Below are 19482 nucleotides of genomic sequence, written 5' to 3'. Positions count from 1 at the left end.
TAAAAGAACTTGAATGTCTTCTGACCTTAAGAGAAGCAGTGTTAAATATGGAAAGAGTATGGGACTATGAGTCAGAGGACTTGAGTTCTAATTCCAACTTTGCCATTTATCTGCTTTTGGGCATGCCACTTAACTTCCCTGTGCTTCTGTAAAATGGAAATTAAGACCAAGCCCCATGTGGGGCATGGAGTGTGACCAACCTGATTAGCGTATATATCTACCATGGCTCTGTGAAAAGAGCATGGGCTTGGGACTCAGAGGTCGTGAGTTCTAATCCCGGCTCCGCCACTTGTCAGCCGTGTGACTTTGGGCAAGTCACTTCACTTCTCTGAGCCTCAGTTACCTCATCTGTAAAATGGGGGTTAATACTGACCCCTACTTGGGACAACTTGATCACCTTGTATCCCCCAGCACTTAGAACAGTGCTTCGCACATAGTAAGCACTTAAATGCCATCGTTATGATTATTACCCCAGCACTTACTACTGTGCCTGGCACATAGTAAACACTTAGCAAATACCATAAAAAAATTTCCCATAAATTCAAGCATCATTTACAAAAAGTCCAGAAATTGGTCTTCCTAGTGCTTTCCATTCTTTAAGCATTGCCCATAAGAAGACAGTGTATGTGTACACAGCAGAGGCCACCTGAAATTCTACAACATGGGTTCGCAAAACTGGCAGTTATCCTGCTTGTCGCTCTAGCTTCTGTACCCAACTTGGCCAAGGTCAACTAAAGCAGTGCTATATAGGCGTGGTGTGGCACTAGTCAACTAGTCAAGCTCCAAAACTGGGGCCTATGCTATTAAAAAAAAAAAACAAAAAACATACCAAAGTGGACCTGACCTCATTTGTCTCTTTGAGCCGTTGGCATTAATCCTGTAAAGACGCGGTGCCTCTGCGTGGTACAGTTCCACCCCCTGTGAGCCCACTCCCTCAGGAAGATGCGAGGAAGATCTGCCCTTTTCCAAATCAGGATCGGACTCAACCTAACATATTCATTCATTTGGCCTGGCCAAACCCAGAGCCTGCTTCCACTAGAGCCATCACTTTCAAACAATGGAAGTCTGATGTGATAGTAGCCATAGACTTACCACGAACCCAAGTACTTCTCCCACTTTGACTGAGAATATCATCATCATCAATGGTATTTAGCGATTGATATATGCAGAGTATTGTACTATGTGTTTGGGGAAAAATCAGACATGTTACCTACCCAAAATGAGCTTCCAGTCTAGAGAAATATGGAAACAGAAAAAGATTACTGATGTCTGTTCTAGAGAGTGATAGGAAAATTGAGTCATAGGGGACCAAGATATACCTTGGCAAATGTTTCACGTGCTGCTAAGTGTTATTGGAGAGCTTAAGACTGCAATTTCAGCCAGTTGCCCAGCTTCATTTACTTTCCTCAGGCAAGTTGGACTTTTAAACTAAAAGGCCTGTAGTGGATACCCAAAGCCATCTTGGCCCCACCTCTGATCCCTTCTAAGATCCTAGGGGAAGGAAGGAGGTTTCAATCTAGAACTACCTGCCTTGTCCAAAAAACCCATGGTGGGGCAGGCTGTTTATCTATCCCCCTCAGTGTCAGTCCCGTTTGGGCAATGGCCCTCTCACGTCTGTGAAGATGGTGCCTAAAGATATGGTGCACTGCCAGCCCCAAAAAGGGGGACATGCAAGAGAAATGATTATCTGTCTCTGATAAATTGAAGTGCCAGCACCATAATCTGCTTAAGAGAAGCAGTGTTGCTTAGTGGAAAGAGCCCGGGCTTTGGAGTAAGAGATCATGGGTTCAAATCCCGGATCCGCCCATTTTGTCAGCTGTGTGACTACTCTGTGCCTCAGTTACCTCATCTTTAAAATGGGGATTAAGACTGTGAGCCCCCCATGGGACAACCTGATCACCTTGTAAACTCCCCAGTGCTTAGAACAGTGCTTTGCACATCGTAAGTGCTTAATAAATGCCATCATTATTTATTTATAATCTCCTCCCTGTGCCCTTGCCGTGGTGAGCGAATTGTAAAGAACTAGCAAGACCTACTACTTTATGTTCCCATAAAATAGTTCCAATCCTTCTTGGTATGGCATCTAACTGTTGGATGCTTGTGTTCTCTGAACCATGACAGTTCTTTCATCATAACCGAAGAGTCTAACTGGTTTTCAAATATTAGGCTTATTAAAATTCTACTTGATCCAGAAAATTTGCATTTGCTTCTGAACTCATGTAGTAACATTGTCTTTTCAACTACTCCAACATCAATAAGCTAAGGCATCTGCCTGCAAAGAATGCCACCCCCAGCTTCATGTAAAAATTAGAGTCCAAAAGGGAACATAGATTATAAAATACATATTTTAGGCTTGCTTTCTCTAGACTGTAATCTCATTATGGGCAGGGAAAGTGTCTGCTAATTCTGTAGTACTTTGCCAAATGCTTAGTACAGTGCTCTGCACATAGTAAGCGTTCAGTAAATACCACTGATTGACTTAAGCTCACACAGGTTTCTTCTGTGTAAAGAATACAATGTGATATATGTGTTGGAGTGTCTGTTCATATTGCCAAGAATGCAGAGTAACTCAACATGTCACATCATATTTGTCACCAATACAAACTACATTGTGGAACTAAAGCAGAAACCCAGTGTCTCACTATCCTTAATAAAAACCACAGCAATTGTTTCTGGCTGGTATTGAATACATGGGACTGTGATATGCATGTGAAGAGGAAGGAACAATCAAGAGGACTTGGTGCTACTCTCTGCGTGTTTCCTCTCTTTCTACCCACACGTGTGATAGCACAAATCTTGTCCCTAATGTATTTTGCTACTTTAGCCATATAGTTCCATGCCAAATTTGTTTTGTAGTGATTTGTTACGAATGGTAGTTGTAGCTGTTTACATTCAAGTAGGCTGGAAGGTGAGAAGTGTGTAGGCAGGCTTCACAAAGTCCACCTTCTTTGTGCTATTCCGTGTACCAGAATTGAAAAAGAGATGCATTTTCCTCCTATCGTGTATCTCAGACTTGATTTATTGAGAGTGCTGAGATGTCCATTTGAATTTTGACTAAAGTAGGATGACCCTTGGGTTGAATTTCCTTTTTAATTTAAACAGTGGAATTAGATTTGGGTCCATCTTCTGTTCATGAGATTTGAAAATCCAAGTGGGCATTTTTTTTTCTTTTAGTAGTCATTGCTTTGCTTAAACAGGTGGGAGAACACCAAAATAGAGAGGAGTGCCCAAAGAGTATAAATAGCTATAGCTGACAAGGCAACAATAGTGCTTTCTCTAACATAGAACAAAGCCAATAATCAGCAGGAACAGATGGATCTCTAAAACAAAAGTAGGGCGAGAGAGATGCTCAAAATGTGCCATTAAATTTAAGGTGGAAGGTTCCTCAAAGGCTTCCTTGGCTCGTAGGTAGCTGTGTTTTAAAATGCTCATTTTAGCATCTTAGATTTTCACAAACCTCATGCGTTTCACTTGTAAAATATCTGTTAGGTATTAAAGGAGAACTTTAGTGTTGTTTTTAAAATTCAGATTAAAACTGTGATATTATTTTGTTTTCATTATAGTGATTGACATTTAGCATGATAAGCAAGTATTTCTTGGTTATCCTTTCTAGCATTTCCAAATGATGTGAGTGACTAAGCTAGCATTTAATATCTCAGTTGTTAACATACATAGTAATTGATTGCAATAATTATGATGATAATATTAAACTCTATGTACCAAGCACTGGGCTAGATACAGGATAATCAGATCAGACAGGCTCCGTCTCCCATACGTGGGGCTCACTTTCTAAGAGGGAGGAGGAAACATTTTCTCTCCATTTTTCAGATAAGGAATTTTTGGAAAGGTTAAGTGACTTGCCCAAGGTTGCACAGCTGGCAAGGGGCAGAGCCAGGACTATAACCAGGGTTTCCTAACTCTCAGTACCCTGCTCTTTCCTTTGGACCAGAGTGAACAAAATTGAGATTTTTTTTATTCCCCTTTAAAAAAGAGGTTTATAAGAGAGGATTAAAAAGTTCATTTAAGTGGGTAAACTGTAATAATCTATATCCTATTTATACTTAAACTTAACATCCAAATCTTGATTTTTTTTGAGACGAGGGCCTTATTTTAGAGTGGAAAGAATTATTTTACTTGCACTACGTATCGGCAAAAACTGGTCACAGGCTCCAAATATCCAAAGAAATACCAGGTTCTTTAGAAGGCAAGAGTGGAAGGAGGCAAGGAGGCTGTAGGAATATGATGTTCAGAAAGGATGAAACTTTCCAAATATCACATTCAAAAAATACATGTTGATTCTACTGACAATGGAAATGTTAACCTGAAAGCAAATGAAGTGAATTGATTAGTTAATTGTGGCATGACTTAGCCAATTATGAGCTGATACCAAACTAAGCTATTACTTAGCTTAAAAGCATAATACGTTTTTTGGTTAATGATTTAAAAACTGAGAATGTAGTATGTAAATTTAAATTCAAAAACTGAGATTTTTGTTTATTCCCCTTTTACAAAAATGAGATTTATAAGAGAGGATTGAAGTTCATTTAAGTGGGTAAACTGTAATAATCCATATCCTATTTATAAAGGAACCCAGAGGATGGAGAGAGGGTTGATTTGTCATCCTTAACAAAAGCTGTGTTTTATACCATTCTACAAAGGATTGAAGACTTGATCTGATTTTTTTTTCATTTTACATTGCTATTGCTGCTTATATTTAGAAATGCTTTTACATCTGAAAAGGAATTTTGTAAGGGATTTTTTTTTGAGGGTGGGGTGGGGAAAACTTATTGGACCTAAAGGGGGTGGCGATGTTTTACTGTTCTTGGCATTACACACAAATACTTTAGTTGGTATATAAATGAAAGCTTAAAAATATTGTAGTCCATTTGTTTTGGGAAGTGGAAATTTAGATTGTTTTGGGAAAAGTTGACTTTCTTTTGAACCTAATAAACTCCATATGGTTTAGATATTTTTCTGTACCGCTTTTAGTGAAAATTGAAAGTCATTTAGTTCACTCTTGATAATTAGCCTCACCAACATATTTGGGGGGAAATTGAAGTAAATATTACTGGAATTCCATCATCTAGCATGCCCTCTCTTCTTGACCCTCAGAACAGGATGTAAAATTTATGATTTTCATTCAGTTCTACGTTAATGTTGTCCTCTTAATGTGCTTCTGGGAGAAGTGGCAGGAGACAGCTGGCCTATGGAAGGAGAGAATTATAAGGAAGAGAGGGGGAGAGGTGCATCATCAGGAGGCTTGTCCTGACCTGGCTATCATTTTCTCTTTTCCCACTCCTTTCTGGGTCACTCTGATTTATTCCTTTTTATTCACCCCTCCCTCAGCTCCACAGGAATTATGAACATATCTGTAATTTATTTATAGTAATGTCTGTCTCCCTTTGTAGACTGTGAGCTCATTGTGGGCAGGAAAAGTCTACCACTCTGTTGTACTCTCCCAAGAGCATAGTACTGTGCTCTACACGCAGTAAGCGCTCAGTAAATTGATTTGGGGGCGGGGTGTGTGTGTGCGTGTGCACTTCCACACTTCCTGAGTGTTCAAACTTCTGCAGATGTTTGGGTAACATAGCAGTGGATGTTAGTCGTGTAATAGAGTAGCTTTTATTTTTAAGAACTTCTATATTGTCCCCACAGCCTAAAACAACCCTGGATTTCATTACCTCAGTCGTAGGTAGCTATGTCAGGATTCTTTTAGGGCCTGTCTTAAGACAGGAAATGTTTTCAGAAGAGATTAACCCGGGCATACCGTATGGACATGAGTATCTTAATATGGGATGCAGTTGGTTATCATTTGATAGCACCTGGTCAGTTCACATATACCATATCTGCAATGCTTTTAGCTCCATCTAGAAAAACAGTGATGGAGGTTAAAAGGGGACTGAAGGCACCTTTTTTCCAAGCCCTGTAGTATCTTTCGATAAATACTGTCATGTGTCATATTAGTTAATGCATCTGCAGCACCCTGTGGCATCCCACTGTATGCAGATGGCTGTATATTTGTAACACACACCCAAGAAGACATGAAAATATTGTAAACAGCTTTGTTTATGGGCTGATAAACCTGACGAACACTGAAGCAAAGTATCAGGCTGTACCAGAGAAATAATAAAAACACCAAAACTAAATGTTGGCCGCATGGTGCTAAATGCTGTCACATCATTTTGTTAGGCAGCAGAGTGACCACCAGTACAACAATAGATAAATAAATAGATATCTGAATCAGGAAGATCAGCACCTGCTTTAGGAGATGGTTAACAGAGACAGTGGTGACTCTGATACCAAACTAAGCTTTTGAGAGAGTACAAGATCCTTGACTTCAGGGAACTCGCAGAGTAGGAGCTTTATCCAAATCTGTGTTCAGCTGTGAGATCTTCACTCTCCACTGGTACTGCATCTGACTCCTTGAGCGGTTGGTTTTTGGGGTTTTTTTTGTTTGTTTTTTGTCAGGTTCATTTGTGAGCTATATTCAACATCTTACAGCAGGTCAGGATCACAAACCACAAAGTCACGGATTGAATTCAGTCTTCACGTGCTGGGTGGGGAATGAGGAGAATGGTTCTTAAGTGTAAATCTTTTGTTAGGAGTCCCGTAAACTTCATTTCACATTTTTTTACAGAAAAATAATATTCTGAAACTGGTTGAAGGTCTTTTAAGCAACTGTAGAGTTTTAGATTGTTACATTTTTCTTAATTTACAAAAAAAAGTATAATTTAGCAATTAATTGAAACTTTGAAATGTGATTTATGTATTTTAGGGACCAGTTACTCTCCACAGGAAAATTCACATAACCACAGCGCTGTTCATAGCTCAAATTCACATTCTGCTAATCCAAGCAATAATCCAGCTAAAACTTCAGATGCTGTAAGTATTGTTTCATTTTTAAGTTTCTTTGGGGATTTCAGTTTAGTGAATAAAGTTATTGTCTTTTTCACTCTTGTGAAAAAGGTTATTTTAAAGCGCACCTCCTGAATTGTCAAGAAATCAATAGAATCGGTTAATTCAGAAGAAATAAATCCCTTAGCATTAAATATTCCAGGCCTCCCACTGTCCCCCAGCACTATCTTGCTGAACTTCCAGCAGATTAGGAGAAGAAAGGAAATTTTCAAAATGTATATTGGAATTTCAGTAGCCTATGGGTCATTGGGTTAGAAGATTGTAAGATCTTTAAGAAGGGATCGTTACTACCAACTCTATTGCTTGTGCCCTCCCAGGTGCTTAGTACAAATGCACACATAACCTCTCAAATACCTCTTCTAGACTGTGAGCCTGCTGTTGGGTAGGGACCATCTCTATATGTGGCCAACTCGTACTTCCCAAGCGCTTAGTACAATGTTGTGCACACAGTAAGCACTCAGTAAAGTGCTTGAGGAGCAGTGTGGCTCAGTGGAAAGAGCACGGGCTTTGGAGTCAGAGGTCATGGGTTCAAATCCTGGCTCCACCAGCTGTCAGCTGTGTGACTTTGGGTAAGTCACTTAACTTCTCTGTGCCTCAGTTACCTCATCTGTAGAATGGGGATTAAAACTGTGAGCCCCCCATGGGGTAACCTGATCACCTTGTAACCTCCCCAGCGCTTAGAACAGTGCTTTGCACATAGTAAGCACTTAACAAATACCATTATTATTATTATTAATAATAAATACAATTGAATGAATAAATACAATTGATAAGGAAACATGGGGCCAGTAATGCAGCAAGTGTCCAGAATTGAGCCAGTTGTTCCCCAAAAGTGTATAAAATTGTGATGAATTTTTCCATTGCATATTAAATTATTTTGAGGAATCACTCCATTGAAATAAATTAAAATTCCTATATAGGGAGGGAGCGTGATCTATTGGAAGGTTCTTAAAGGTATGTAGGATTTGTCAGACTTGAAGGAATTTCAGTGATGCATAATTTTGTAGTTCATAGGGAAATGATTTAATTGCTATTTTGACTGAACTACTAATTCAGTTGTATTTATTGAGCGCTTACTGTGTGCAAAGCACTGTACGAAGCACTTGAGACAGTACAATATATCAGACAATTCCCTGCCCATAAGGAACTCACAGAGCAGTGGTAAATTTAAAAAAAAAACAAACTCGATGCTAAAATAGGTTTCAATCCAATGATTGATAACCATAGAACTTAAAATGATTGTTTAGAACCAGTCAAAATAGGCAAAAACCCCAAAAGAGGGTATTCTTTATAACATTCATCAGTTTTGTTAGATTGCTAAAAATAACTAGAACTTTTCAGAAATTTTTTGGAAGGAGAGAAAGTAATAATGTTTTTGAAATGACTTGTTTGCATTATTCAAGGATTTACAAATTCTAACCTGAGGAACATTTTGTGGTATTTTCCAAAAAAGTGGAATTAAATTGAGCTGCATTCACTGCTTCCAAGTGAATGTAGTCTGCAAATCTTAGTATGTAGTATGAAATTATGTTGCATAAAGTATCAAATGTTTTTCTAACATTTTTGAAATATATTTTCAAGTCTTATGATTCTGCAGATGACTGGTCTGAACATATTAGTTCTTCGGGCAAAAAGTACTACTACAATTGTCGAACAGAAGTTTCACAGTGGGAAAAACCCAAAGAGTGGCTTGAGAGGTATTTACTTATGATCTGTTTTTTTGTTTTTTACTTTTTTGTCGGGGGGTGGGGGGGACATGACTCCATTTGCATGTTTAGACAATTCTTGACTTAAAAAGGTGAGGACTTTCTTATTAATGTGGTGGTGGATGGACCTTCATTGGAGATTACTGAGTAGTGGGGAGATATGGACTGAGTGGTTTTTCAGAAAAGTAATCAGGACACCAGAGTGAAGTTTGGACCGGAGAGTGAAGAGACAGGGTGCAGAAGTCAACCAGGAGGCTGATGAAGTAGTCAACGTGGGGTAGGGTAGCTGTTTGGGAGAGGGAAGAGCAGATTCTAGAGATGTTATGAGGATGGAACTGGCAGGTTGAATGTGTGGGTTGAATGAGAAAAATGAGTTGAGAATAATGCCAAGGTTATAGGATAGTGAAAAAGGAACTGTACTGTGTCACTGTCTAAAGTGATAGGAAAGTCAGTGGGTGAAGGTTTGGGTGGAAAAATAAGGAGTTCTGTCATAGACACGTTAAGTTTGAGGTGTTGGTGGGGCATTCAAGTAGAGTTGTCCTGGAGGCAAAAGAAAATGGGAGACCACAGAGGAGGAGGGAGGTCAGGACTAGAGGTAAATTTGGGGATCATCTGCATAGAGAATATAGTTGAAACTGTGGGATGCAAATAAAATGCATCTGACAAGGGAACTTCTAATTTCCTTATTCTAGGGACTGAAGGCAATATGGTCTTATACCCCATGGAAGTTGTAAGGCTTCACCTTTCCTTCTTTAGAGTAGTAGCATGATTCTCCTTTGATCCATGCTAAAATAACTATCTAATTTAAAATGTTTAGAACCGTGAGTATATTTCTGAACCTAGGGTGGGGTGAGACCACCACCCCTGGATTGAGCTGAATGGAAAAGTAGGCACCCTCTAGGTCCCTTAAAGCACAGACTCTGGCAGGAAGTGGCGAGAGCTTGGGAGCTGCAGAGGTCTATGCATAGATGGGACATAGTTCCCCCCAAGGGGTTGTGTTTGGATGAGAGAGAAGGTGGTTCAGTTTTTTCCAAAGCATACCTTATCCTCTTTCACAAGTGTCTGTAATAGTGCACCCCGGCATAACGGGATGGTGCCAGTGGGGCTGAAGTAGCGGTAGGGAGGGAAAGAAAGGTTTGCTTTTTGCAGGGACCTTAGAAGCAAAGGCTCACCCTGGCCACTCATTTCTGTATTCCCTTTTTCACCTCTCTCAGCCTCCCATTGAATAGAAGTATATGGAAACCCACCTCTGCTCCCCTGGCCATCCTCTATATTCCCACATGATCTTGATGAGCAAATTATTGACCTTGAGGAAATGAATTTATTAAGAACCAGTGTGGCATCTAATGTAGAAAATTGCTGACTAGAATTAGTGCTTACTAGTTATGTATTTTTGCAGAGAACAAAGACAAAAAGAAGCAAGTAAAATGGCAGTTAACAGCTTCCCAAAAGATAGGGATTACAGAAGAGAGGTGATGCAAGCAACGGCGGCCAGTGGGTTTGCCAGTGGAAGTAAGTATAATATTTTGCAGCAGTACAATTAGTTAATTGGATTTCTTTTTGTGTTCCTCTTTAAAATTACATCAGTATAAATCAGTACAGATTTTCTTTAACTGTTGAGCATATTCTTAGTTTCCTTTCTGATTTATTTCCAGGAAATTACACTCCCTCGAAGAGTACGGTACTTCTACATCCAGTCTCTAGAGCCAAAAGTAAAAGCCTTATTTCAGTCATTTTCCCAGGCTAGAAAAATCAATCACAATTTTCACTTGATTCACCTGTAAAAGGCTAGAAAATATCTTAAAATGCTATCACAGTATGCTGATTTAGTGTTTATTTTGATTTGATTATTATCATCAATTTTTTCTATTACCTAATTCATGATTCGTGGTAAAGCTAAGTGCCTGTGAATTAAGGATAGAATTAAGAGTAGGAGGGTAATTTGAAGTCATCAGCTATTGCTTGATAAGAAAAATATTTATGTCTTGTGGTTTATAATTGGTAATGAGGAATTTATCATGGCATAATATTGTTTTAAGTTATAGCTCATGTTGCTAGTGAGTACTATGTTTCCGGTGAATTTACAGGCTACCAATAGCTCCTTGATGCTTAAAGTGCAAAGTGTAACTTCAATAATCTTCAGTGAATGTTGATTTTGTGCAAGCATTGTACCTTAGGATATATTCACGTTAGAACACATTTGCTACAAATTAAAGTTTCTACAAAGCCTTAATTCTGGTTCTTGCTGGAGGTAGTTATATTTTATGATGGGATTTTACCAGGTATAAGGTTGTTTTTAATTTTTTGACGTTAGAATTAAATCACAATTGGGATGCGTATAGGAGAAGCTTATTTTAGGTGGAGGAAGTGAAAGCGATGTTGCATGATACTAAAAGCATGAGAACTCAGAAAAATTGAAAGATTTCTTTTAAACATGCATTCACAAAGTATAGGCATCTATCTTTTTCTAGAGAACTAATTGTAATTTGAATTTAGGTTTTTTTAATGGTATTTAAGTGCTTACTATGTGTTAAGCACTGTTCTAAGCACTGGGATAGATATAAACTTATCAGGTCAGACACAGTCCCTGTCCTACAAGGGGCTCTCAGTGTAAGTGAAAGGGAGAACAGGTATTGAATCCCCATTTTACAGTTGAGGTAACTGAGGCAAATAAGTTAAATGTCTTGCCCAAGGTCACACAGCAAGCAAGCAGTGGATCTGGAATTAGCACCCAGATCCTCTGACTGTCAGGCCCTTACTCTTTCACTGTGCCACATTGCTTCCCAATGTGTTTGGGTCTCAGCTGTTCTTCATACTAACTCTTGATAGCACATAAAATGAATATAGATGTACACCTTTATCCGCACTCAGCTTTCATAACTAACATGTAGTTAGAAATTGATCAGATGCCCTTGAACTAAGGGCCCAGGATCTACTAGGGAGGGACCCAAGATTAGTTTTGCAGTAAGCTGCAGAGCAATATGGAACATTGAAAGTAGTCTGTACTTCATAAAAGGGAGAAAAGTCCTTTAGATGGAGCATAAAAGATGATAGAGCAGGAGCAGACATTTTTAATGGAAATATCTTTGGACATTGCAACAGTAGTCAACATTTACAGAGGGTTTTTTTTTAAGGTATCTGCAGCTCCCATTTGCACGCATTAGTATTGTCTAATTCTAAAATGTTTTGGATGAGGACTGTGACCTGACTGCCTAAAAATATTTTTCTCTATTTTAATTACCTAGAATTACCCATATAGATTTTTAAGTCCAAGTCCCCAAATGTCTAGGTAATTTGCATGCATTGCCATACAATAAATGGGCTGTCTAGGAACAGTTTTTCCCTGGATTACTATGCAGGCTCTAGACTTTTCTTCCTTATAACTAACATTTTTCATCTATGTGAATAGGTGAGAAGTCCTGACAGATTGTTCAAACCTGGAGAATAATATAAAATGATGGGATCTTACCCAGTACTACAAGTGTTTCAGGGAATAACCGACAAACATAGGACCACAGATGTGGATTGAGGGTTGTTGGTTTTTTTTTTTTTTTTGAGCTTAATTGCTGAATTTCACTGAGGTAGTAATAGAAGTTAAGAATATAGTTTTCTAGTTTAAATAGTAACTGTGATTCAGTAGGAAGAAAGTCCAAAGAAGAAACTAGGCTGTGGGTTAAGCACAGTATGTGTCCTTGCTTTTTCTTATGTACCCAATTTGGAAACTTTGTCTCCTCCCTTGTGTACAGTGGGAAGGTTTGTATTAGTAGGAAGGTGACTTACAGATTTATTGTTTCCTCCTAATTATTTGTCTCCTAAGGTTGTCTAACCATCCCTTTGTGCTGAGCAGATGCTTAGACATTTAATATTCCTAGAAACTGCTCTAGTGGTAACTTTTGCCTAATTTGTCTGAGCTGTATAATTTTAACTCAGGTAATACTAACCATGAGCAATTTCCTCCAGAATTAATACCTTCTGGGTGGAATAGAAATATAATGTCATTTGATGTCATTTTGTAAATCCGGGACCAAATGACCAAATGTAGTACTAATATAATGATATTTTTAAAGAGTTTACTATGTGCTAAGCACTGGGGGAAATACAAAATAATCATTTTGGACACAGTCCGTGTCCCAAGTGGAGTTCACAGTTCAATAGGGAGGAAGAACAGCTATCTTGTCTCCATTTTACAGATGAGAAAACTGAGGCACAGAGATTAAGTAACTTGCCCCAGATCACACACACAGCCGGTAAGTGGCTGAGCCGGGACCAGAACCCCAGTCTCCTGACTCCCAAGCCTGTGTTTTTTCCAGTAGTCCACGCTGCTTTGACTATTGAGATACCTGCTTGTACCCTATGCCTCCAAATAGGCAGAATGTGTTTGCTGTTTATTGTAAATATCAAAATTATCTGATAGTTGATGATTCAAACAAATTGATGTTATGAATTATTTCCTGTTAAAAAAAATTTCTCTCTGCTAACAGAGAGCATGTTAGCAGGGAGATAAGGTATTTTAGTTGAGAGGCTCTTGTGAACAGCTGACTTAGAAACAGTAACTGTAGTTGCCTAGCTGTTTGGGTGACTTGTTTTCTTCTTTTTGGTGGTCTCAAAACTAATGTTCAGCTCCAGCACCTTGGGTTTTAGCTCTCTGGTGTTTTGAACTTTTCATGGTACTCTGTATTGAGGTGAAACTTCACCTACCTCTTAACTTTTTGATATTTAGTCATGCCATGGGGGGACAGGTTTGGAAACAAGACTGGAGTTAATTTAAATAACAGTTTGAAATAATTTATCATAATGGTTTTAAATTGCTGAGAAGTTTGTTTTCCAGAATAGTGGGAGCCACTGCATTTTTTTTTTCTTGGTTGTGTTGGGCTATGGGCTGTTTGATACAATATGTGTTAGGTAGAACCATCATTCATTTTAATGAAGCCACCCTGCATTCTCATGGAGATAGCATGAAAGGAATATTTTAACAAATATCTGAAAAAACATTCTCAGTTGCTTTAATTGATTTTTAGAAGTTGACTGTGAATCATTGTGGCTGTTTCAGAGTTTACCCCTGAGAAGCCAGATGTTTAGAAAAGTATTTGGGCTTTTTGTGTAATGCTTTCTATAACATAATAGGGCAAGCACTTACATGAGAAAATAAGTTGATAGTATTTTGTAGAGGTAATGCTATAATTCTAGAACACTATATTTTTTTGGAGACTTGGCCCAAACTACTGAATCAAGTTGAAACATTGCTAAACATGTTATAATCTAAATAAAGACATTTAAGCTAAGGGTCTTTTGGGGTCAGTTCCCTCAGTGCTTTAGACAGTGGTGAGCTAAAGGGCAGGCAGTTGAATGTTAGAGACTCAGTGTAATAACTAGTATGATGATCAGTGTTAAAGATTTCTAACAGTCTTTTTTCCCCCCTCATTCCAACATTCCTTTGCAAACTGAACAAAAAGTGGAAGACAAGCATTCCAGTGATGCCAGTAGTATGCTCCCACAGAATATTTTGTCTCAGACAAGCAGACACAATGATAGAGACTACAGACTGCCAAGAGCAGAGACTCACAGTAGTTCTACGCCAGTACAGCACCCCATCAAACCAGTGGTTCATCCAACTGCTACCCCAAGCACTGTTTCTTCTAGCCCATTTACCCTACAATCTGATCACCAGCCAAAGAAATCATTTGATGCTAATGGAGCGTCTACTTTATCAAAACTGCCTACGCCCACATCTTCCATCCCTGCACAGAAAACGGAGAGAAAAGGTATGCCTGGAATATGCTCTGCTACTCTCTATTGTGCGTTCACATAGAATTTCTGGTTGTATTCTTTAATTTCCATTGACATGAAGGATTTTTTTTTTTAGTGGAAATTCACATTTTTTTAAAAAAAATTGCCTTTATAGATTTAGTGACTTATTTTTATTTGTCAAAAAAGGTAACCAACCATGAATTGATCTAGAATCAGTCATCCTTTTAAAATGCAGTATGTTACAGTAAAATGGTAGATAATGTCTTCTGCTACAGTTTGGACAATTAATGATTCTTAATCATTTTCATCCTAAAAACAGGTTGTTATTGCCTTTATAACTCATATGCTTGCATGTTGTATATATTCAGTTAGTCTAGAACATAGGGTAAGGGATCATAAAGAAGGCAAAACTATGGAGAGAGAGCGAGGTAAGATATGACAATTAGCATTTGACTGCTGTGCTTTTAAAATCGTCTTTTCAGGTTTGTGTTAAGCTCATTTTGCAAAATTGGAGGAATTCACTGTGGATTTGTGAATAAGTGAACATCTGTAGATATCCTAAAAACTCTTGTCTGGTTTTCTGGAAAGTGGTCTAATTCATTAGAGTTATTGCAAATAACATTTGCTGCAATAAAACAGTAAGCAAAGCAGTATTGGTAAAAAGTGCAACATACCCACTTTGGGGAAATTAAGTGTAAAAGATCTTGCCGTGTAATCAGTCTGGGATCTCTCCCATCACTGTAGACAATACTCCTATCCTCCTTGTCTCACAAGCCCATAGCCTTGACATTATACTTGACTCATCTCTGCCATTCAACCCATTCATTAATTCAGTCGTATTTATTGAGCACTTAACGTGTGCAGAGCACTGTACTAAGCGCTTAGGAAGTACAAATCGGCAACATATAGAGTCCCTATCAAACAACAGGCTTACAGTCTATACCCCCTGTTTTCTAAGGTGGTGAGGTTAGGGAAGACAGTAAGGCAAAATATGAGCTGAATGGAGCAGTGAATGCCCTTTTTGGTTTCATTTGTAAAATCAAAGAAAGAGAAGAATATTTTTGGATAAAAAGCGAAGGTGGAAATAATTTGAAAAAGGGATAAACACACAGTGTAGAGTACTAATCTCCTAACTTAATCCCACCTGTTTTGTGGGCCTTGGCCTGGAGTAAGAAAGTATCTGGTGGCCAGTTTGCTGCAGGAAAAATGGTACAATCTGCAAGGGTAGGTTAGTTATACCGTGGTACGGAGGTGCCGGGTGAAAGGACAAAACCAAAAGTCCCCTCCTTGAAGATTATAAATTTTAGGATTCTGGAGGACTTGCCAGTGGGCTCCTCTGGAGGAAGCTGTCTCTTCCTGGGATCCAGAGTCCCAGTCTTGGGGAGCCCTCAATATAAGGGCCCCACACCCTGGTCTCCAACACCCCTTTTCTCCCCCTGCCCCAACCGTGGTGCATGCACGCGCGTGCTTTCTGTCTCTCTCTCCCTCTCCCTCCCTTTCCCTCCCCTCTGCATCAAGCTGGCTCCAATACCTATTTTTCCCCTTAGATGGGAATGAGAAGCATAGGCAGCCACAATTTGATGGGTTATTTTGGGAAAACATCTTAAAGACTTCCAGACAAACTGTTGGACTGGAACTCTGAACAGTAACACCTGGTCTTGCTTCCTCCACTATTCTCATTTCTCATGCTGACTTTGTGGCTTGGGTGGGGAAAGGCAGAGGGTTTTTGTGTGTGCAACTGGAATTTTGTGCCTGTTGTATTTATAGGAAAATATTTTAAAATGTCATTGGTGTGGGTGAATGTGATTTGGGAATATGGAAGGTGAAAAGCTGCCCCTTGCTCCAATTTCTGCCCATACAACTGTTACCAAACGTATGATAATTTTTTACCTTAATATCCAGTTTGGTTTCAGGGAAGAACTAGAACTGTCATGGTTCAGTCCTTTCTCTTAAGGTAGACCCTGAAGGTGATTTGGAGCAATTGCTCATTTATTTGGGGAACATTCTTGCCTAATATTAGAGTTCCATTTTGGCTTAAGTTTTATTATTCATGCGAGATCAGCCTTCCAAAATGGCAATTTAGGTTTTTGGATCTGTCGGTGGGTAAATGCGTCAGTGGAGAGCACTTTTTGTCCTCTTTTCCCTGTTTCACTGAAGGTAGTTGATAAACTCACCCACATGCTGGCCAGCATAGATAATAATTGGTTAATTTTAACACTTGTTATACAAAGGCCATAACATAGATATAGTCTCATAACTTTGGGGGTAAATAATTCTTAGTCCCCACCAATCCAAGTTATTATCATCTTGACATTACCAGAGTTAGCTAAATTCTTAAGAGGACATTTAGGGCATGCACTCAAAATGTAAATGCATTTAATATACATCACTAACTCATTCAGCATAGAAGTGTGGAAGTGTTGGCCGGGAAGGAATTTGTGTTCTGCTTCACCAAAGGTTGGGTTAGAGAAGCAATTAAGCAGCAGATGTAAAGAGTTTGTTGAGAATTACTCTGTGTCAAAAGGGCAGAAATGAATCAAATTACGGTACTTGTTAAGCACTTACAAAGTGTCAAGTACTGTTCTAAGCGCTGGGGTAGATAAAAGTTTATCAGTTTGGACATGGTCTCTGACCCTGATGGGTCTCACGGACTAAATAAGAGGGAGGACAGCTATTGAATCCTCATTTTACAGATGAGGAAACTAAGGCACAGAGAAGTGAGTTGCCCAGGGTCACACAGCTAGCAATCGGCAGAGCCAGAATTAGAACCTAGGTCCTCTGACTCTCAGGCCTGTGCTGTTTCCACTTGGCCACAGTGCTCCTCAGGTCAAATCAAATATGGTTTCAAAAATCCTGTTTAATTCTTAAGTTTAACATAAACTGTTGCAGAATTTATAGCAATAGAATTTAGATAGCTAGATGGTTCCTGTAGATAGAACTATGTTTAAGTGAAGGTGACATGGAATTTTGTTGGTGGGAAACACAATGAAACAGAATACAGACATTTGCTCCAATTACTTTCTTTTAAATTGGTTTCATTTTGGTTAAAAGTAAAATTTTTCCTGACTTGGCTACCTGTGGTTTTATTTTTTTTTTTTTTAAAGTTAGTGCAGTAGTTGCTTCCATAGATTTTACTGTATCGCAATTTTGTTGAATCCATAAAGATGCCTCTCAGTTAAGATCTAAGAAGTAGACTTCTTTAAAGTTTCTTTTTTTGTTGAGTTCTTAAATTGATATGCAAATTGTTTGGGGCCAAATCTAAAAAGACTATACTTGCATTTTGAGTTATTGAATCTGAATCAGAGGATCCATAGGCCATTTTTTTACCCAGACGAGGAGATTCCCTAATCCCAGTGCTTGGTCAAAAGAGATATTGAGAGGAACCTTCTTCCCCGCTAAGAAGTGTGGACGAAAATTAGCCACTGACCATTCTGATTTATGACTTTCTGAAGGAGATGCCCCACCTGTGTTTTTTCCTTTTGTTTCCTAAGTCAGCCGTCCCAGTAACTGAAATTGATATCTTGGATAGGATATCAGTTAGTGAAGTGTAGTTGGGGAGATAGGCGTAGGACCCAGGTTTTTCTTTCATTCGGTCAATTGTATTTGAGTGCTTACTATGTGCAAAGCACTTTACTAAGTGCTTGGAAAAGTGTAATATTACAATATTGTTGTATTTTTTCTCTGCGAAGTAGTGTGGTAAAGCATATAAAATTATAAACCTAAAATGAAACAGTATGTGAAAAGAATGAAGTTCCAAACCAGGGAAAGGATTTGATACTAAAGATGGGCATTTCTTGCTACAGTAGTTTTAAGGACTGTTAGGTCCATACACCTTCCGTATAATCATTTTTATGAACTAAAATACTAGTGTCCCATTAATATGATTAATATTTTCTAAGTAGAGATTAAAAGGCAAGTAGTGGCTGTAGAACTAGAAGGCAAGAGTTCAGATTTGAAATACTATAGAAGAAAGTACAATATTGTCTATTTTTTCAAAACTTTTGAATTCCAGGTTGTCAGAGACTGACTTGTAACTTCTGATTTCTAGTGTTCAGCATAAGTAGCACTCTCAATTTCAGAGAAGCTGGGAAGGAAAATAACTGCAATCGTGAGTGATTTTTGGTATTCTTACTCCTCCAACAGGCAAAACCCAGTAAGGTATAGTAGCTCTTTGATTAGTGCTCTAATCTGAGCTATACTAGGTGTTCTGCACAGATAACAATTACCCTGGCCAGGGATTGGTTAATACAGTATGAATGCATGGCACCTCCGTTTTATCCAAATGAAGAAATCATTTGACCAGTTACAGTTACCATTTCTTTTTCAACCGGCTAAGAAGGCAAAACCTGGAGTTCAGGGACTAGGATAGGGTGTCCCTTTCCATCAAATAGCTCTTCTCTTGGACACACTCCAAAGAGTTGCCCTGCCCAGGAGATGGATCTGATGAATTGAGCTGTACAGGAAAAGGAATGCTTTTGACCGTGGAACAGAATTTGAGAAACAGCTATATTTGGTTTTCACACGCTGGCCACTTCAACGGTGAAGCACCGAATAAGAGAATGACCCTGGCTTAAGGAGTTCACAGTCTTAATGGTGGAGCTGGGAAGGAGAATATGACAGACACATGATGGCTTGATGGCTAAATTGAATAATTTAAACAAGTCGAGAATATGAATAAGTACTAACAGTGGCTGTTGGATGGGATGAGGGACCTTAATTAGGTATGCTCCCTGAAACTTTGGGACTTTGGGCAAGTCACTTAACTTCTTTGTGCCTGTTACCCCATCTGTAAAATGGGGATTAAAACTGTGAGCCCCCCGTGGGACAACCTGATCACCTTGTAACCTCCCCAGCGCTTAGAACAGTGCTTTGCACATAGTAAGCGCTTAATAAATGCCAGTATTATTATTATTAAGCGCTTAGTACAGTGCTCTGCACATAGTAAGCGCTCAATAAATACAATTGATGAAAGAGATGAGATTTCAGGAGGCTTTTGAAGATGGGGAGATGGTTCCAAGCAAGAGGGAGAAAGTGGCCAAGGAGTTGTGGAGGCAGGAGAGTTGAATGTCATGCGAAGTGACAAAAGTTAGTTGCGGTGGAATGAAGTGTCATC

The 19482-nt window shown here is 38.9% G+C and overlaps 1 protein-coding gene across 6 annotated transcripts in view; it reads left to right on the top strand.

The window, feature by feature from the left end:
• The window catches only part of WAC (WW domain containing adaptor with coiled-coil), a 71026-nt gene that overhangs the window by 29604 nt on the left and 21940 nt on the right, over nt 1-19482 (top strand). For 4 of the 6 annotated variants that reach the window (XM_038755867.1, XM_038755863.1, XM_038755862.1 and 1 more), the window contains exons 4-8: nt 6776-6882; nt 8497-8612; nt 10021-10133; nt 10277-10333; nt 14075-14383. In XM_038755867.1, the coding sequence (XP_038611795.1) occupies nt 6776-6882; nt 8497-8612; nt 10021-10133; nt 10277-10333; nt 14075-14383 (702 nt within the window). The remainder of the gene's footprint in view (nt 1-6775; nt 6883-8496; nt 8613-10020; nt 10134-10276; nt 10334-14074; nt 14384-19482) is intronic. The other 2 variants (XM_038755864.1, XM_038755866.1) reach the window with 1 other exon arrangement.

The sequence above is a fragment of the Tachyglossus aculeatus genome, chromosome 13 (genome assembly GCF_015852505.1).
Source record: "Tachyglossus aculeatus isolate mTacAcu1 chromosome 13, mTacAcu1.pri, whole genome shotgun sequence".
Classification (NCBI taxonomy): Eukaryota; Metazoa; Chordata; class Mammalia; order Monotremata; family Tachyglossidae; genus Tachyglossus; species Tachyglossus aculeatus.
This window is presented reverse-complemented; position numbering and strand designations above follow the sequence as displayed.